We start from the raw sequence: 21,669 nt of genomic DNA, 5'->3' as shown, positions 1-21,669 counted from the left end.
CTGAATAATATTCAAGCGAGATGCACCTGGTGATTAAACACCATTGCTAATAAAATTCTTAGTTTGGATTAAATATTGAAATTATCATAATTAGACGATTGAAATAGTTAGATTTTTAATATAAATTTTTTAAATATAGCTAATAGAATCGAATAATCTTCGTAGGCGATTGCAATACTGCAAGTGGTTAAGGATTTATACACTGATCTGGAGAAATACTTGTTCATATTTGAAGAAAAGATATTTTCCACTGTTATGTGTAACACGATTTACTGATCCGTTCTTCTTACTTTCATGTTACTTACTAAATGTAAATTAGGACAGTCGATGCAGTATTATTAAAGCAAACAATATCATGAGTGTTTTCTTTTGTGATAGCTACATGGTAATTATAAATTTAAATAATGCAAAGCAATCCAATTTTTAGTGTGCCAACTGATTATACAGACGTAAATAATTAGTTTTATATATATATATATATATCGATATATTTATGCTAGATGAAAGCTTATGTGATATCCCAGCGAGTGCGATAGCGATAGTTGCAATTAGCAATTTGTTTTGTATATTCGAGTGACATTAACATGGATTAAGCGTATTTCCAAATTTGGAGGATCAAAGTTTTTCCAATAGCATATCAGTAATTTTTTCGTATTGTAGTTTTTTCCTTGAGCGCGTACCGTTATGTTCTAGTGTTTATAAATGTCGCTTTATCAGCAGCAAGGACACTTTCACATGTTTCAGATGTTTATTGCTGATTATAGATTTTGATCTAATATACTGAATCGTGTTATTGATGGAAAGTTTTGTGTATTAATAAGATTGATAATTTAAAATGATGCTGATAATGTTTTGCTTAATTACTTATTAACTCTACTGTGCGTTCATAATTCAATCAATAGTCAATACAACAATTTTCATTCAGTCTTTATAATTATTACAGTGCACCAGGCTGCTATTTAGATCAGATTCCAATACATACTTATTAAATTATTCAATTGATATCTATTTATATACCATTGTATACCTTCCTGTATCTATCTAAAAATTTCGATAAACAAATCGGTCATTTAATTTGTATAAATCTACCCACAGAGTATACAAAACATTATTATTCTTTCAAAGCAGTCAGGTAATTATTGTGTGACACGAAGAACTGCTGTTATGTATGCTCTTATCTGACTAAACTAACTTGACTATTTCATTCGCTGCGGTCGGTATGAAGAAAATGCAGTGTGGCTGCAATCGCAAAATATATCGGCTCCGGGATCGTTGTAAATCGTGCTCGAGCTGGTTTTGTTCAGCTGACTTGTAAATCAGTCGAATTTCTACTATCGACGATCGCACGAAGAATGATGTTTTGCAAACTCGATCTCTGTTGGATTTTAAGTCCGACTGTCCTCACATGGGTATCAGTCGATTTCGTGTGCGGTCTACTGATTAGGCCGATTTCCGTGTATATGGGTTTGATCAAAGATACACATGATTACTTCAATAACACATGCATTCTACTTCTGCACAATTCTAATGAGACAGGTGAGAACAATGTGGAAATACAATATTGCTGCAAATATTACTATGTTGATCTGATACGGGAACGCATACGATCCTTTGTATATATTGAAAGCTTTGCAGGAATTATGGAAAGTGAACACATGCTCTTTCTTCAGAAATATCTGAGCAAAAATTCTATACCCACCGCTGTTATGAATTTTCGTATGTTCAATGAACGAGTAAGCATTGAAGAAAGGGAAAATTTTGACTTTTTTCTACAATCCGTATTATTTAATTCTTGAATATCAAAGCAAAATGTTTCTTAACACAATTATCTATAAAAAAATAGCAGAATTATTTTGTGCTTCTAATTTTTCCAAATAATGCATTTTTCCTAAAAAAAGAGATTTGATGCTTGCAGGTTGGACAAAATTTTTATCACATCCAGAGACCTTTGTTCGTCCTAATGAACGATGCTTTAAGAGATGATTTTGCGCATGTAAATATTTTTGAACAGTTTAAAAAATGTCATTAAAGAGATTTTATTTGTTAATGAATTAGTGTGATAAGATTATTATTATAATTAAAAAAGTATTAATATGTATAAAAATACAAAAGCTTCTTCTTTTAAAATTTTTAAGTTATAGTAAATATGTTCACAAATGAAAATTGGACTGACTAAAATTTTATTGCTGTGCAATTGCAAAATGTTTCAAAATTTAGAAACATCAAAATCTTTATTTTTTTTTTTTATGAAATATTACTTTCTCATTAGCTCATAAAACATATCTGGAAAGTTTTCAAGCAGACTAGCAGTATGAATTATTATTTACTAAAATGTAGGAAGTGGCGTCGTGGATCGCGATGGATTATCCCACCTGGCTGGTATTTTTCGGTAACGAGACCAGTATTACGGAATTTTTCTTTGAAATTCACGTGCCATTTGACTGTAAGTTTATGGTGGCTCAGAGTAGTCCGAACGTAATTGGAAGAGAGATCATCACTGAAGTCTATCGAGTTGACAGAGGAAAAGAATTGAGATCCAACCAGTTTGGTGTATGGGATGTTAAGCATGGTCTTAAGGGTCCTAAACATGGTTTATATTTTAGAAGAAACGATCTTTTTGGTCAGAATATACGTGTTACGTCGATTGACGTAAGGACGCTTATTTTATTTTTTGCAAGGGAGTTTTATAATAATAATTATATTAATTTTTTTAGACATGCAATTAGCGATTAGCTAATAATTGAAAAAAAAATAATAATTATAATCAGCAAATAATAAGTACATTTAAATTACAGTTTCATAATCTGTTTTTCTTCTACATCACACATGACATAATAAATTGGAAATAACGTAATGCTTTTGAAAAGTGTTTTCTTCAATCATTTATTTTGCCTTTTTTTATCATCTTTTCTTTGAAAATAAAATATTCTTTATATTCACGAATTTAGGTTTTTTATATTCGCTTCAATATAACAATTTTATTGGTAGGACCCTCCTCTTAGTATGCTTCGTCGTAATGCACAGAATGAGATAATAGGAATAGATGGCTTTTTTGGGGAAGTAATACTCTTATTGCAGGAAGCAATAAATTGCACGTAAGTGAATTATCAGATAAAAATTAACTTATGAATGTGAGGAAGGTATTACATTATGTAAAATTGTGCTCCGTGGATAAGTGCCATTATAAATTTAACGCTTATGTTATATTTTGCAAATTAAAATATAAGCTTTATTATATTCATGAGAATTTAATAATTGTCACAATATATTATATTGTAATATTTTTTAAATTTACATATGTCACTTTTTGTCCGGAGTTTTTGTAGTTTGATCAGCTTTCTTTTACTTTTCGTCCTTTTTCGGTACTTTATCATTTCGTTTTGCTATTTTACTGTTGTTTTCTTCTTTAATTTGTTTCTGTTTGTCTTTGAGCTCTTTGAGTTGTCTCGCACTTTTTCTTCGGAAATATTCTTCCTCACTAGCTACAGTTTTTTCTTCAAAGATTTCTCTGTTTTGACCATTGTCGCTTTTTCGAATGTCTTTCCAAATAAGCTCATGGTTTATATGATGGACAAAATCTAATTCATATATCGAAAAATATTAAGATACTTTTTTATTAATATATGTTGTTCAGTAATCTATTATTGATTTTGAATTAGCGTAAGTTATGTAACAAATAAAATAGGACATTATTATATTTATATTGCTATGTACATATATAATAAATAATAAATATAGCACGTTAACTTAAATTGTAATTTATTTTATGTTTAATAAAATAAATAATTTGTTATCTTTCTTTTTTCTTCAAATTTAAGTACTTTACTAATTTTGATAAGAATGATGATATAATGTCTTAAAAAAAGGTTACACCTTTTTCTTAAATTTTTTCAAACTTCTATTTTACAGCAAAATTGCGTATCATTACTTTATCACTACTTCTTCATATTGTGTCCTTTTGACCTTTTATCCTGAAATTACTGCAACAGTAATTGCTTTCGGAAGGAATGGTCAATAATTTTGACATAATTTTTAAATGTTTAATTTTGATCTTAACAGCGTTTTTGCTGTGAAGTTCCTTCGGAAAAAGCTGGAAAAAGTGTTGTAAAGTGAAACTAATTGATTACCCTTTTTTTATACAGGGTGCGACAAAATAGTCGATTGCATGAACAAATTTTCCTTAAATGTGCTGCAGATTCACCTACAAGGAGACCAAAACATGGGGTATGTGTTTACCAAACGGTTCGTGTTCAGGTGCAGTTGGGATGTTGAAGAACAACGATGTAGATTTTGCGGCGATGGAGTTTATGATGACCTCGGAAAGATTAAATGTTATCGGTTTTACACAGCCTGTCTTCACACCCAAGTAATATATTTCTTCTTCAAAAAATTTAAGCAATGAAACATCAAAGTTTAACCAAACTATATTTTAGCGACAGGATTGAGATATCTCTCTGATGCTTAATCTAACTAACAAGAATCTATATCTAGCAAGCAATAAAATGTGTAAATTATTAAAAGAGTGATGCCAAAAAAAATTTGTTTTTTGGCCTATTTCTTGGAACTCGAATTTCAAACTTTCTTATACCAAATAAAATTATATAATAGAATATTAATCGCAGAGAAATTTTAAGATGAGCATAAGCACGGTTCCGGAGATATTAAGGTTTGAAAGTGATGGTTTGGTCATAACACAGGGCGCCGTTTTTAGACTTCTTTTCTGTTGTTTGAATAGAAGTTACCATTTCTCATGTATTTTTGCGCACTGAACACAAATGTTGTAACGAGACTCTGTCTTTCAGGGTGCTTAATGAAGCACGTCTTCTATTCTCCATAAATGAAATAACGGTGAATAGTAGAATGTTGATTCTCTAAGCAATGAATCCATACGATAGTATATATCCTCAATATTACATGAACTTCAGCCACGTATTTTTTATTATACAATATAACCTGGCTGGAAATTATCACTTTTAACCCTTTACATTTTTGAAACCGCGCTTATGGTCATCTTAACATTTCTCTGGGATTAATGTTCTATTATATAATACTATTTAGAATAAAAAATAGAATTTTAGAAAAATATATATTTTTTTAAGATATTTCAGAGGTCTTAAATATAACTATTCAGACACGTCAGAGTTGATGAAAAATTAATATACTTGCGAGTTTTGGGGCTGGATAATGTAATTAAAACTCATTATTTACATTCCTCCTTTAAGGTATCGTATATATATTAAAAGGTCTATGACGACTGATTTAAAATGGGATGCTTACATGGCACCATTCTCCGGGAACATTTGGGGCGCTATCGTTTTTATCATCGTACTTTCAAGTGGATTGATTGTGTTCATTCAGAAACTATTTCCATTCATGTTACCGCGTCTTCAAAATGATTGTTTCAGATTTATAGAAATTATGATTTTAAACTTAGGAGCGTTTTGTGCTCAAGGTAATTCCTATGCATCATTTTTTTCTCGAGTACTTGCGCTTAATTTTGTATATTTTTTTTTTAATGTACGACCGCAATCTCTTTCATAAAAAATGATATTAGGTATGAAACAATCGACGCTGGATTCTATAAGAATGATGCAGCTGGTAATTCATCTGTTAGCACTCGTGATCGTAGCAGCGTATTCCGCTTCCTTAATTAGTCATCTTGCTGTTAAAACGTTTGTCATGCCTTTTACGACTATGGACGGCCTACTGCAGGATAATACTTATCGTTTTAGCGTGATCAAAGACTCAGCTGATTATAATATTTTCCAGGTGTTAAAAATAATTCTCAGATTATCTTGCCATAAGATCAGTAATCAAAAGAGAAGGATATTGTATATTTGAAGTAAACATTGCTGCAGTATTATATATATATATATATATATATATATATATATATATATATATATATATAACTATTTTACAATTTTTATTTAAATAAATCTTTTATTGATACAAGATTATGATGAATTACGTATTGATTTATGTCTTTCTTTTTTTTTTAATAAATTGGCAACATAAATATTATTTATGGAAGGTTTATGTGCAATCTATTAATACAAAATAATTTTATTGCTGACAGAACGCGTCAGATAGAATAATGAAAATGATGTTTCGTCAGTTAATATTAAAAGAAACTGATTTGCCGAGTAATTATTTGGATGGCCTAGAAAGCGTTTGTAAGGAGAAAAAATATGCTCTTATGGCGTTAGATAACATGGCAATTGTACTGCAACAGAAAATCAACTGCAAGTTGGAGTCGTTGGATGTTATAATGCAGTGCCCCATTTCGATGGCTTTACAATCAAACTACCCATACCTTGGTATTATTAACAGAAAGTTAGTGCAACCTCCATTAATGCAAATTAAGATGTAAATGTGATAAAAACATATTGTAGGTTTTATTTCTTCCAGTATTCTTTTATTAAGAGACAGTGGAATTCTGCAACGTTTGATGCAGACGCAATGGTTGCGCGACCTAAACAAAATAAATGTACGCAAGTGTATTAAATTTTGCGTGCTATCATTTGATAGACAGATTGATAAACTTATCTCTGATTATAGAACGAATCTGGATGGAAATCGGTCGAGATCAATGACATAGTGCCGCTACTATTTTTAATAAGTATTACGTTGTTTGTCAGCTTTCTTATCTGCGTTATGGAACAAGTTATCTTCAAGATGATTTCTGATCACCGAATCAAGAAAGGGATCAATAAACCGCGGCAGCAGGACATAATTATGATGTTACGTCGCTACGATAATTTCTTAACCCAGAAATAGACATATCATTCTTTTTTTTCGTAAATAATCAGTTGGGATGTTATTTACACCCTAATTAAAAACCATTGTTATTAACTATATTGTATTACTAATTGTACTATAATATATCTAATAAATTATGTATATAGACTAAGGCAATACTTTATGAAGAAATATTTCTCATGTTTATTTTCTATTTTTCTTATTTTTACATGCAAAGTAAATAACGGATAGGTTATTTTGAATTTCGAATTTTTCGTGTCTTGTGTGCGATCTCACATAGTTTTGTTCAGCATGTCTCTAGATAATACTCATGCGAGATGCACCTGGTGATAAAATATTATCGGTAATAAAATTCTTAGTTTGGTGGAAAGATTGAAACTGTCATAACTAGATGATTAAAATAGTTATAAATTTTAATATAAATTTTTTTAAATCTAATAGAATCTAAATATCTAATAGAATCAAATAATCTTCGTAGGCGACTGCAATACAGCTACTGGCAAAGGATTTATACACTGGTCAAGAGAAATGCTTGTTCATGTTTTAAAAGAAGATTTTTTCCGCTGTTAAGTTCAGCTATTCAATAAAGCTATTCAATTTTAGTACTCAAACTGATTATACAGAGATAAATAAGTAATTTTTTTTATATAGATTGATATATATATAGATGAAAACTTATGTGATATCGCGGGGTTTGTGATAGCGATAGCTGCAACAGAATTAACACCTTGTTTTGTATATTTTAGTGACGTTAACGTCGATGTCGTAGATGAAGCGTGATTCCAAATTTGGAGGAGTAGACTTTTTCAATAGCATACTTGGAATTTTTTCGTATTCTTGTAGTTATTTTCCATTAGCGCATACTATTATGTTCTATATAGTGTTTATACATATCGATTTATCAATAACAAGACCACTTTCCCGTGTTGCAGATGTTTTCCGCTGATTATAGATTTCGATCGAATATAATGAATCGTGTTATTAATTAAAAGTTTTGTAAATTAATAAGACAAATAATGCTGATAATTTCTTGCTTAATTGCTTAATTATTCTACTGTGCGTTTATAATTCAATAAATAATTAATTCAACAATTTTTTCAGTCTTTATAATTATTACAGTGCAAACGAGATTCCAATACATGCTAATTGAATTATTCAATTAATATCTCTTTATATACCATTGTATATCTTTGTGTATCTATCTAAAATTTTTTATATACAAATTGATCATTTGATTTGTATAAATTTGCCCATATTGTATGCAAGCCGTTTTTATTATGCTTTAACAAAGCGGTCAGGTAATTGTCGTGTGACACGGATAACTGCTATTATGTATGTTCTTATCTGATAAACTAATTTGACTACTTTATTCGCTGCGGTCGGTATGAAGTAACTGCAATCGCAAAATATATTGGCTCCGGGATCATTGTGAATCGTGCTCGAGCTGGTTTCGTTGAGCTGACTTGTAAAATCAGTCGAATTCCTACTATCGATTGCACGAAGGATGTTTTTCAAACTCGATCTCTGTTTCATTTTAAGTCCGATTGTCTTCACATGGATATCATTCGATTTCGTGTGCGGTCTACTGATTAGGCCGATTTCGGTGTACATGGGTTTGATCAAAGATACACATGAATACTTCAGTAACACATGTATCTTTCTTCTGCACAATTCTAATGAAACGGGTGAGAACAATGTGGAAGTATAATATTACTACAAATACTACTATGTTGATTTGACACGCTGATGCATTTGATTCTTAGTATATATTGAAAGTTCGCGCTTTGCAGGACTTATGGAAAATGAACATATACTCTTTCTTCAAAAATATCTGAGCAATGATTTTATACCCACCGCCGTCATGGATTTTCGTATGTTTAATGAACAAGTAAGCATTTTAAAAAGAGAGAAATTTGCCCATTTTCTGAAATCCTTAAATATTATTTAATTTTTGAATATAAAACAAAATGTTTCTTAATAAAGCTATATATAAAAAATAGCAAAATTATTTTCTGCATTTAATTATTCCACATAATATATGTTGCCAAAAAAAAAGTTTTGATTGATTGCAGGTTGGACAACGTTTTTATGACATCGAGAGACCTTTGTTCGTCTTAATGAACGATGCTTTAAGAGATGATTTTGCGCATGTAAATATCTTTGAACAGTTTAAAAAATGTCATTAAAGAGACTTTATTTGTTATTTAATTATTGTGATAAGATTATTATTATACTTAAAAAAATATTAATATGCATAAAAATACACAAGTTTCTTCTTTTAAAATTTTCAAGTTAGTAAATACGTCCCCAAATGACATAAATTGGATTGAATTTTATTGTTGTGCACTTTCAAAATGTTTCATTTAGAAACACCAAAATCTTTTTTTTTTTTAATAAAATATTACTTTCTCGTTAGCTCATTAAACAAGTCTGAAAAGTTTTCAAGCAGACTAACAATATGAATTTTTATTTACTAAAATGTAGGAATTAGCATCGTGGATCGCGATGGATTATCCCACCTGGCTAGTATTTTTTGGTAACGAGACTAGTATCATGGAATTTTTCTTTGAAATTTACGTGCCATTTGATTGTGAGTTTATGGTGGCTCAGAGCAGTCCAAACGTAATTGGAAGAGAGATCATCACTGAAGTCTATCGAGTTGACAGAGGAAAAGAATTGAGATCCGAACAATTTGGTGTATGGGATATAAAACACGGTCTAAAGGGTCCAAGAAATGGTAGAGAACCATATATTAGAAGAAAGGATCTATTTGGTCAGAATATACGTGTTACGTCGGTTCACGTAAGACGATCATTTCATTTATCGCCAGAAAGTTTATTATAATAATTATATCAATTTTTTAGACATACAATTAGTGATTAGATAATAATTGGAAAAAGAATAATAATTATAATTAGTAAATAATAATTACATTTAAATTACATTTTCATAATCTGTTCTTCTACATTACACATGACATCATAGATTGAAAATAATGCAATGCCTTAGAAAAATGTTCTCGATAATTATTTATCATGCTGCCTTTTTTTATCATATTCTTTTTTAAATAAAATGTTTATTATATTCACGAACTTTAATGTTCGCTTCAATATAACATGTCTATCGGTAGGACCCTCCTCTCAGTCTGATTCGCCGTAATACACAAAATGAGATGATAGGAATAGATGGCTTTTTTGGAGAAGTACTGCTCGTTTTGCAGAAATCACTAAATTGCACGTAAGTGTACAATCGGAAAGAATTATCTTATGGATGTGAGGAAGTTATTAAATTTTGTGAATTTCTGTTCTGGGGATAAGCGGTATTATAGATTTAACAATTACATTATTTAATCTGCATATAGAAATATAAGATTTATTAGATGCATGAGAAATTAATAATTGTCACAATAAGTTATACTGTAATATATTTTAAATTTACATGTGTCATTTTTTGTCCGGAGTTTCTGTTTGATCAGCTTTCTGTTGCTTTTCGTCCTTCTCCGCTGCTTTATCATTTTTCTTTGATATTTTATTCTTTTTCTCTTCTTTAATTTGTTTCTGCTTCTCTTTGAGCTCTTTCAGTTGTCTCGCTCTTTCTTTTCGGAAATATACTTTCTCACTAGCCGCAGATTTTTCTTCAGAGATCTCTCTCTTCAAAGATCTCTCACTACCGGTTCTTCGATATCATTCCAAATAAGCTCTTGAATTATATGACGGATGAAACCTAATTCACATATCAAGAAATATTAAAATTCTTTTTTATCAATATATGTTGATCAGTAATCTATTGATTTTGAATTAGCGTAAGTTATATAATAAATAAAATAGTATATTATTATGTTGTATTGCTATGTACATCTATAATAAGCAATAAATATAAACATTAACTTAAATTGTTATTTAATTTATATTTAATAAAATAATTTGTAATCTTTCTTCTTTCTTTAAATTTAAGTACTTTACTAATTTTGATAAGGATGATGATACAGTAAAATGATATAATGTCTTAAAGAAGGTTACATTGTTATCTTAATTCTTCTTAAACTGAACCATTGTACAGCAAACTTGCGTATCATGACTTTTTTACTGCTCCTTTATACGAGGTGTGTTCAAAAAGTATCGCGAATTTTGTGTTTTTTCAAAAATTATTTATTTATTCATGAATATCTATTTTGTCCCCTTCAAAGTAATCCCCATGAGATATTATACACTTGTGCCAACGGTATTTCCAATCTTCGAAGCACTTCAAAAAATCATTTTTTTTTATCTTGTTCAGCTCCTCCTTCGATGCCGTCTTTATCTCGTCAAGCGTAGCGTAACGTCGTCCTTTCATGGGCCTCTTCAGTTTAGGGAACAAGAAAAAGTCACAGGGGGCCAGATCTGGGGAATACGGTGGCTGCGGCATCATTAGTGTGTTGTTTTTGGCCAAAAAGTCGCGCACAAGCAACGATGTGTGAGCAGGGGCGTTTGGTACGAATTTCGCGGCGACCCGTCTCATGCCCAAATCATTGATAAAAATCGAATGGCACGAGCCAATCGATATGTTTAGGTCGTCAGCAACTTCTCTAACGGTGATTCGACGATTGGCCAATACCATTTTCTCCACTTCATTAATTTTTTCGTCTGTTGTTGAAGTGCTCGGGCGTCCGGCACGCTCTTCGTCGTTCACATCTTCTCGGCCTTCTGAGAACATTTTGTACCACCGATAAACGTTGCTTCGGTCCAAGGTAGCTTCTCCGTATGCCACAGTTAACATTCGGAATGCATCCGCGCACTTAATTTCGTTTTTCACACAAAATTTGATACAGGTTCTTTGATCCATTTTTTTGAATAGGTAAAAATCGAAGACGATCCAAAACACGTGCAAGCAAAGCAGCTGTCAACAATTAAGTGAATATTCAAAATGGCCGAGCTTGTCGGCATAAGTGAGAGACATGAGTACCAACATAACGCCACAAAAAGATCGAAATTCGAATATACGTAACCCGCGAAAATTCAAAATTCGCGATACTTTTTGAACACACCTCGTATTATATCTTTCTTCCTTTCTTTTGTGCTGAAATTGTTGCAACAGCTATTATTATTCAGAAGGAGCGGTCAATAATATTGACATAATTTTTAAAGTTTAATTTCGATCTTAACAGCTTTTTCGTTGTAAAGTTTCTTCGAAAAAAGCATATAATTGTTATTTGAAACTAATTGATTACTCCTTTTTTACACAGAGTGTGACAATGCTGTCGATCAAAAAATAAATTTTTCTTTAATGTGCTACAGATTTACTTACAAAGAGGCCCAAACATGGGGCACGTGTCTACCAAACGGTTCGTGTACAGGTGCGGTTGGAATGTTAAAGAATAACGATGTTGATTTTGCGGCGATGGAATTCATGATGACCTCGGATAGATTAGATGTTATCAGTCTTACACAGCCTCTCTTCACAACCAAGTAATGTATTTCTTCTTCAAAAATTGTAAACAATAAAATCTTAAAGCTGAACCGAACGATATTTTATTGACACGATTGAGATATGTCTCTAATGTTTAATCTAACAAAAAACAATCTATACCTAGGAAGCAATAAAATGTAAATTATTAACATTTGCAAAATTAACAGAATTTTAGAAAAATATTGTATATTTTACTTAAAGTGAGACATTCTAGAGGTCTTAAATTTAATTGTTCAGACACGTCAGACTTAATGAAAAATTAATATACTTGCGAGTTTAAGAACTGGATAATGTAATTAAAATCTATTATTTACGTTTCTTCTATTTTAAGGTATCGTGTATATATTAAAAGGTCTACGACGACTGATTTGAAATGGAATGCTTACATGGCACCATTTTCCGGGAACATTTGGGGCACTATCGTTTTTATCATCGTACTTTCTAGTGGACTGATCGTGTTCATTCAGAAACTATTTCCATTCGTGTTACCATGTTTTCGAAATGATTATTTGAGATTTACAGAAATTATGTTTTTTAACTTAGGAGCGTTTTGTAATCAAGGTAATTTCAATTTCTGCGTATTTCTTGAATACTTGTGTTTACCTTTGTGTTTCTTTTTTAATGTACGATCGCTATTTCTTTCATGAAAAATGATATCAGGTATGAAACAATCAACTCTGGATCCTATAAGAATAGTGCAGCTGGTAATTCATGTATTGGCAGTCGTCATAGTAGCAGCGTATTCTGCTGCCTTAGTTAGTCATCTTGCTGTTAAAACGTTCGTCATGCCTTTTACGACTATGGACGGCCTACTGCAGGATAAGACTTATCGTTTTGGCGTAATCAAAGACTCAGCTGATTATAATTTATTCCAGGTGTTAAAAATAATTCTGACATTATCTTGTATAAGATCAATGATCAGAAAATAAGGATATTGTATATTTGAAATAAACACTGCCGCAGTGATAAATATATATATATAATAATATATGATAATAATTATTATATATATGATAATAATGATATATGATAATAATATATATATATATATATATATATATATATATATATATATATATATCTCTTTTTTATAATTTATAATAAATTAAATCTTTTATTGATATAAAATTATGATGATACACGTATTGTTTTATGTATCCTTATTTTTTTTCTAATTAAATTAGCAACAGAAATATTATTTATGGATGATTTATATGCAATCTTTGAATTTGAAATGATTTTATTTACGACAGAACACATCGGATAGAACAATGAAAATGCTGTTTAATGAGTTACTAATAAAAGAAACTGATTTACCAAATAATTATCTGGATGGCCTAGAACGCATTTGTAGGGAAAAGAAATATGCCTTTATGACGTTAGATGAAATGGCAATATTGTTAAAGCCAAATATCAACTGCAAGTTGGAGACGCTGGATGTTATCATGCAGACCTCCGTAGCGATGGGTGTGCAGTCAAATAACCCATATCTTGGTATCATTAACAGAAAGTTCGTGCGACCCCCATTAATGCGAATGAAGATGTGATTCTGATAAAAATATTCGTTTTATTCCTTACAGTATTCTATTATTAAGAGACAGTGGAATTCTACAACGTTTGATGCAGACGCAATGGTTGCGCGACCTAAACAAAATAAATGTACGCACATTTATTAAATTTTGCGGGCTACCACTCGATAGACAGATTGATACACTTATCACTGATTACAGGAAAAATCGGAATGGAAATCGGTGGAGATCGGCGACATAGTGCCGCTATTGTGTTTAATAATTATTACGTTGTTCATCAGCTTACTTATCTTCGTTATGGAACAAGTGATCTTTAAGACGATTTCTGATCACTAAATCAAGAAAGTAGTCAATAAACCGCCTCAGCCGGACATAAATATGATGTTACGTTGCTACGATAATTTTTTAACCCTGAAATAGCCACATCATTATTTTTTTCGTGATCAGCTGGGATATTTTTTACACCCTATTTATAAGCCATTATTATTATTTTCATATTGTATATTATTGATTGTTCTTTAATTTATCTAATGTATTATGTATATTGAATATAGTCAATATTTTCTGAAGAAATGTTTTTCATGTCTATATTCTATTTTTTTTATTTTTACATACAAAGTAAATAACGGATAGATTATTTTGAATTTCGAATTCTTCGTGTCGTGTATGCGATCTCATATAGTTTCGTGCAGCGTGTCTCTGGATAATACTCAAACGAAATGCACCTGATGAGAAAATACTATCGGTAATAAAATTCTTAGTTTGGAATAAAGATTGAAACTGCCATAACTAGACGATTAAAGTAGTTATAATTTTAATATAAATTTTTTAAATATATATATATATGTATATATACAAATAGAATCGAATAATCTTTGATTGCAATACTGCAACTGGCGAAGAATTTATATATTGATCAAGAGAAGTACTTGTTCATATTTGAAAAAGAGATTCTGTTACGTTCAACTGTTACGTTGAACACACGATTTACTGATCCGTTCTCGTTACTTCCATACTACATACTAAATCTAAATCGGGATATTCAATGCAATATTATTAAACCAATTGGTAATTATAAACTGAAGTAATGTAAAGCAATTCAATTTTTAGTACGCAAATCGATTATACAAAGATAATTAAGTAATTGTTTTATGTAGATCGATTTATCTATGCTAGATCAAAGCTTATGTTATATCCTGGTATATGTGATAGCTGCAATATAATTAGCTTTGTTTTGTATATTTGAGTGACGTTAACGTAGATGAAGCGTGATTCCAAATTTGGAGGAGCAGAGTTTTTCAATAGTATACTTGGAATTTTATTGTACTTTTGTAGTTTTTTTCCATTAGCGCGTACTGTTATGCTAGTGTTTATATATATCGCTCCATCAATAGCAAACCACTTTTCCATGTTGTAGATGTTTTTCACTGATTATAGATTTCGATCGAATATACTGAATCGTGTTATTGATGGAAAGTTTTGTGTATTAATAAGATTGATAATTTAAAATGATGCTGATAATGTTTTGCTTCATTACTTATTAACTCTACTGCGCGTTCATAATTCAATCAATACATCAATTTTCATTCAGTCTTTATAATTATTACAGTACAACAGGCTGCTGTTTAGGCCAGATTTCAATACATGCTTATTGAATTATCCAATTGACTTTTTATATACCGTCGTATACTTTTGTGTATCTATCTAAAATTTTCAATAAACAAATCGGTCATTTAATTTGTATAAATCTGTCCACAGAGTATGCAAGCTATTTTTATTTTGCTTTAATAATGCGGTCAGGTAATTGTCGTGTGACACGGATAACTGCTGTTATGTATGCCCTTATCTGACAAACTAACTTGACTACTTTATTCGCTGCGATCGGTATGAAGTAAATGCAGTGTAACTGCAATCGCAAAATATATCGGCTCTGAGATTGTTGTGCATCGTACTCGAGCTGGTTTCGTTGAGCTGACTTGTAAAATCAGTGGAATTTTTATTGACAATCGCACGTTGAAGGATGTTTTGCAAACTTGATCTCTGTTTGATTTTAAGTCCGATTGTCTTCACATGGATATCATTCGATTTCGTGTGCGGTCTACTGATTAGGCCGATTTCGGTGTACATGGGTTTGATCAAAGATACACATGACTACTTCAGTAACACATGCATCCTACTCCTGTACAATTCTAATGAGACGGGTGAGAACAATGTGGAAGTACAATATTACTACAAATATTAATACATTGATCTAATACGCTGATGCATTCGTTTCTTCGTATATATTGAAAGTTCGTGCTTTGCAGGAATTATGGAAAGTGAACATATGCTCTTTCTTCAGAAATATCTGAGCAATAATTTTATACGCACCGCTGTCATGGATATTCGGATGTTCAATAAACAAGTAAGCGTTTAAAAAAGAGAGAAATTTGACCTTTTCTGCAATCTATATTATTTAATTCTTGAAGATTAAAGCAAAATGTTTCTTAATTAAAATATATATAAAAATTAGCAGAATTATTTTGTGCATCTAATTATCCCAAATAATACATCTTACCAAAAAAAGAGTTTTGATTGCTTGCAGGTTGGACAAAGTTTTTATCAGATCCAGAAACCTTTGTTCGTCCTAATGAATGATGCTTTAAGAGATGATTTTGCGCATGTAAATACCTCTGAACAGTTTATATTAAAGAATGTCATTAAAGAAATTTTATTTGTTATTTAATTATCGTGATGATATTGTAATTAGACTCAAAGAAATATTAATGTGTATACAAAATAAAAAAGATTCTTCTTTTTAAATTTTTAAGTTATAGTAAATGCGTACACAGATGAAATAAATTGGACTAGAATTTTTATTTCTGTGCAATTTCAAAATGTTTTAAAAATTAAAAAAAAACATAATTTTTATTTTTTTCTTGTGAAATATTGTTTTCTCGTTAGCTAATAAAACAATGTTTGGAAAATTTTTCAAGCAGACTAGTAATATGAACTTTTATTTACTGAAATGTAGGAAGTGGCATCGTGGATCGAGATGGATTATCCCACGTGGCTGGTATTTTTTAGTAATGAGACCAGCATTACGGAATTTTTTTTTGAGATTTATGTGCCATTTGATTGTAAGTTTATGGTGGCTCAGAGTAGTCCGAACGTAATTGGAAGAGAGATCATCACTGAAGTCTATCAAGTTGACAGAGGAAAAGAATTGAGATCTAACCAGTTCGGTGTATGGGATATTAAGCACGGTTTGAAGGGTCCTAAACATGGTCTAGAAACATATATTAGAAGAAACAATCTTTTTGGTCAGAATATACGTGTTACGTCGGCTGACGTAAGGACACTCATTTTATTTTTCTCAAGAGATTTTTATAATAATAATTATATCAATTTTTTTAGACATGTACATTAGCTAATTATTAAAAAAATAATAATAATTATAATTAGTAAATAATGACTACATTTGAATTACGTTCATATAATCTGTTCTTTTCCTACATCACACATGACATAATAGATTGAAAATGATGTAATGCATTTCAAAAATGCTTTTGTAATCATTTATCACCTTGCCTTTATTTATCATTTTTTTTTTTATAAAACGTTCATTATATTCACAAACTTAGCTTTAATCTTTAGATCGCCGGCATTGAATCTACTGTAATTCCCTTAGAAAATTCTTGAAATATTGTACTTTTATCTTGGAAATAACCTACATAATGGGCGATCCTCGTAGCATCTATATTTAGACTTTCCGGCGGTCTAAATGTTAATATTTGCTTCAATATAACAATTTTATCGGTAGGACCCTCCTCTCAGTATGCTTCGTCGTAATGCACAGAACGAGATAATAGGAATAGATGGCTTTTTTGGCGAAGTAATACTCCTATTGCAGGACGCACTAAATTGCACGTAAGTGTACTATCAGATAAAAATTATCTTATGGATGTGAGGAAGTTATTATATTATATAAAATTGTGCTTTGTGCATAAGCTCTATTATTTTAACGTTTGTTTTATATAATTTGCAAATAAAATTATAAGATTTATTAAGTGCATGAGAAGTTAATAATTTTCACAATGTGTTGTACCGAAATATATTTTAAATTTAGATGTGTTATTTTTTGTCCGGTGTTTCTGTAGTTTGATTAGCTTTCTTTTGTTTTTCGTCCTTCTCCGCTGCTTTATCATTTGCTATTTTATTATTTTTCTCTTTTTTAATTTGTTCCTGCTTCTCTTTGAGTATTCTCAGTTGTCTTGCATTTTTCCCCCGGAAATATTCTTCCTCACGAGTGGCTGTATTTTCTTTAAAGATCTCTCTGTTTTGACCACTGCTGGTTCTTCGACGTCTTTCCGAATAAACTTTTGGATTATACGATGGATAAAAAATCTAATTCATATACCAAAAATATTAAAATTTATTCTTTTTTATTAATATATGTTGTTCAGTAATCTATTGATTTTGAATTACCCTGAGTTATGTACAAGTAAAATAGAACATTATTATATTGTATTGCTGTGTACATCTATAATAAACAATAAATATAAATATTAATTTAAATTGATACTTAATTTATATTAAATAAAGTAAATAATTTATAATCTTTTTTCTTTCTTCACAAATTTGAAGTACTTTACTAATTTCTATAAGAATGATGATGTAATGTCTTAAAAAATATTACATCATTGTCTTAATTTTTTTCAAACTGATTTATGTTACAGCAAAATTGCGTATCATTACTTTATCACTGCTACGCAACAGCTATTGCTGTTTGGAAAAAGTGATCAATAATTTTGACATAATTTTTAAATGTTCAATTTTGATTTTGACAGTCTTTTCGCTGTGAAAAAGCATACAATTGTCATTTGAAAGTAATTGATTACTTTTCTCCTATACAGGGTGCGACAAAATTACCGATCACAAAATAAATATTTCTTAAATGTATTGCAGATTCACTTACACGGAAGCCGAATCGTGGGGCATGTGTCTACCAAACGGTTCGTGTACAGGTGCGCTTGGGATGTTAAAGAATAACGATGCTGATTTAGCAGCGATGCAGTTCATGATGACCACGGAGAGATTAGATGTTATTAGTCTTACACAGCCTCTCTTCGTAACCAAGTAATATATTTCTTTTTCAAAAATTATAAGCAATAAAATATTAAAGTTTAACCGAACGATATCTTAGCGACAGGATTGAGATATCTCTCTGATGCTTAATCTAACAAAAAATAATCTATGCCTAGTAATCCATAAAATGTGTACATCATTAAAATTTGCAAAATTAATGGAATTTCAAAGAAATATAATATATATTTTACTTATTACGTTCCATATGTCGTAAATGTAACTCTTCAGACACGTCACAATTCATAAAAAAATAATATACTTGCGAGTTTAAGAGCTGGATAATGTCATTAAAACCCATTATTTACGTTCATTTTATTTTAAGGTATCGTGTATATATTAAAAGATCTACAACGACCGATGTAAAATGGAATGCTTACATGTCTCCGTTTTCCGAGAACATCTGGAGCGCTATCTGTTCTATCATCGTACTTTCAACCGGATTTATCGTCTTCGTTCAAAAACTATTTGCATTCATGTTACCGTATCTTCGAAATGATCGTTGGAAAATTCCAGAAATTTTGTTGTTTATTTTAGGAGCGTTTTGTAATCAAGGTAATTTCAATTTCTGAGCACCATTCTTTTCTCGAGTACTTGCGCTTGATTTTGCGTAATTCTTTTTTAATTTACGACCGCTATCTCTTTCACGAAAAATGGTAACAGGTACAAAACCATCGACACTGAATTCTATAAGACTGATACAGCTGGTAATTCATCTATTGGCAGTCGTGATCGTAGCAGCGTATTCCGCTTTTTTAATTAGTTATCTTGCTGTTAAAACGTTTGTCATGCCTTTTACGACTATGGACGGCCTTCTGCAGGATAAGACTTATCGTTTTGGCGTGATCAAAGACTCAGCTGATTATGATATGTTACAGGTACAAATAGAAATTTTTATAAAATTTCCTTCTATATTTATTTTTTATTTAAAGATTTTTTTGAGTTCCTTATTATTCCTTATTATCTTTGCTTTAATCATTCTATAAAATCCATGTATATTTAGCGATCCAGATAATTTTATCCCAGCAAATCCTATAATTAGCCCATTTCATATTCAATTTAAATGATACTTCCTATTTGCTTATGCTGTTTTACGTTCTATTCCTAATAAACTTAGGGATGTAATTAAAAATTGTACTGAGATTATCTTGCTATAAAATCAATGATCAGAAGAGAAGGACATCATATATTTAAAGTAAACACTACTGTAATGACATATATATATATAAAATTTATAATTAATTAAATCTTTTATTGATACAAAATTATAATGAAATATGTATTGATTTATATGTCTTTTTTTTATAAAATGGCAATACAAATATTATTCTTGGAAGGTCTATATATAGTCTATTAATTTGAAATAATTTTATTTGTGACAGGACTCAACGGATAGAACATTGAGAATGCTGTTTGATCAATTGGTATTAAAAGAAACTGATTTGCCGAGTAATGATTTGGATAGCCTATCACGCGTTTGTAGGGAGAAGAAATATTCCGTTATGACCTTAGATAACATGGTAATATTGCTGCAGCCGCAAATCAACTGCAAGGTGGAGCCGTTGGATGTTATCATGTCGTGCTGCCTATCGATGGGTTTGCCATCAAATAACCCATATCTTCGTATCATTAACAGAAAGTTAGTGCAATCCCTATTAATGCGAATTGAAATGTCATTCTAATAAAAACATGCGTTTTATTTCTTTCAGTATTCTTTTATTAAGAGACAGTGGAATTCTGCAACGTTTATTGCAGACGCAATGGTTGCGAGATCTGAATAAAATAAATGTACGCACGTTTATTAAATTCTGCACGTTTATTAAATCATTCGATAGACAGATTGATACATTTATCTCTGATTATAGAAAGAATCAGAATGGAAATCGGTCGAGATCAACGACATAGTGCCGCTACTGTGTTTAATAATCATTACGTTGTTCATCAGCTTATTTATCTTCGTTATGGAACAATTGATCTTCAAGACGATTTCTGATCACCGAATCAAGAAAAGAGTCAACCGTGGCAACCGGACATAAATATATTACGTCGCTACGATAATTTTTTAATTCAAAAATAACGATCCTATTCTTTTTTCATAACTGATCAGCTGGGATGTTATTTATATCCTAATTAAAAGCTATTGTTAGTAACTACATATTGTATTATGGATTGTATAATTAATGAATTATGTATATAGACTTAGTCAATATTTTCTGAAGAAATATTTTTTATGTCTATCTTCTATTTTTTTATTTTTACATGCAAAGTAAATAACGGATTGATTATTTTGAATTTCGAATTCTTCGGGTCGTGTATGCAATTTCTGTTTTAAGAATTAAAATTAATGTAACAGAATGTTAAATAAATACAATATATTTTTTTAGATACAGTACTGTTAAAATAAAGTTAATAAATAAGTGCTCATAAAGATATTTAAAAATGTTTTTATTGGTATCATTGCCATTATTTCATATTTATTAAAAAATTTAAATCTTTATAATCTTTATCCTCGACTTTACATATTTCATAATAAAATCTCATCAGATAATAGTATAAGAACATTATTTAAAGAAAAATGTTAAATAAGAAATGTTAAATAATATGCATTTTGAAATCTTAATTTGCCTTACAAAATTTTTACTCAGTTTGCACATATTACTTTTGACAGAAACGTCGCTACTTTTGTTAAAGTTTTGAATGCCAGTCATTATGCACACAAACGCCAACAATACAAATTATCCGAACATAGATGACCAAAGTCGAACAGTAATGCAGCAATAAGGAACTTTAGGCACAGTCTTAGTGCTGC

At 30.4% G+C, this 21,669-nt stretch overlaps 4 protein-coding genes across 4 annotated transcripts in view; 3 read left to right on the top strand and 1 right to left on the bottom strand.

Moving 5' to 3' along the window:
* The window catches only part of LOC105207466, a 53,196-nt gene that overhangs the window by 3,229 nt on the left and 28,298 nt on the right, over positions 1-21,669 (bottom strand). The gene's annotated exons all lie outside the window — the stretch shown is intronic.
* LOC105207552 (glutamate receptor-like) lies at positions 508-6,882 on the top strand. Its single transcript, XM_039458195.1, has 11 exons — positions 508-1,536; positions 1,636-1,733; positions 1,916-1,993; positions 2,338-2,649; positions 2,989-3,095; positions 4,196-4,366; positions 5,223-5,452; positions 5,555-5,769; positions 6,080-6,336; positions 6,412-6,490; positions 6,562-6,882. The coding sequence occupies exons 1-11, from the start codon at positions 1,353-1,355 to the stop codon at positions 6,778-6,780; spliced, it is 1,950 nt and encodes a 649-aa protein (XP_039314129.1). The 5' UTR covers positions 508-1,352; the 3' UTR covers positions 6,781-6,882.
* On the top strand, positions 6,982-14,209 carry LOC105207561. The gene is made up of 11 exons (XM_011177097.2): positions 6,982-8,447; positions 8,553-8,650; positions 8,835-8,912; positions 9,247-9,564; positions 9,893-9,999; positions 12,036-12,206; positions 12,539-12,768; positions 12,868-13,082; positions 13,461-13,717; positions 13,788-13,866; positions 13,938-14,209. The coding sequence occupies exons 1-11, from the start codon at positions 8,267-8,269 to the stop codon at positions 14,070-14,072; spliced, it is 1,869 nt and encodes a 622-aa protein (XP_011175399.2). The 5' UTR covers positions 6,982-8,266; the 3' UTR covers positions 14,073-14,209.
* LOC105207569 lies at positions 14,601-21,292 on the top strand. The gene is made up of 11 exons (XM_039458193.1): positions 14,601-15,937; positions 16,043-16,140; positions 16,321-16,398; positions 16,750-17,067; positions 17,539-17,645; positions 18,684-18,854; positions 19,186-19,415; positions 19,524-19,738; positions 20,243-20,499; positions 20,570-20,648; positions 20,726-21,292. The coding sequence occupies exons 1-11, from the start codon at positions 15,757-15,759 to the stop codon at positions 20,894-20,896; spliced, it is 1,905 nt and encodes a 634-aa protein (XP_039314127.1). The 5' UTR covers positions 14,601-15,756; the 3' UTR covers positions 20,897-21,292.

Source organism: Solenopsis invicta, chromosome 16 (genome assembly GCF_016802725.1).
Source record: "Solenopsis invicta isolate M01_SB chromosome 16, UNIL_Sinv_3.0, whole genome shotgun sequence".
Lineage (NCBI taxonomy): Eukaryota > Metazoa > Arthropoda > Insecta > Hymenoptera > Formicidae > Solenopsis > Solenopsis invicta.
The sequence above is the reverse complement of the archived record's forward strand: the minus strand, read 5'-3'. Positions and strand labels throughout refer to the sequence as shown.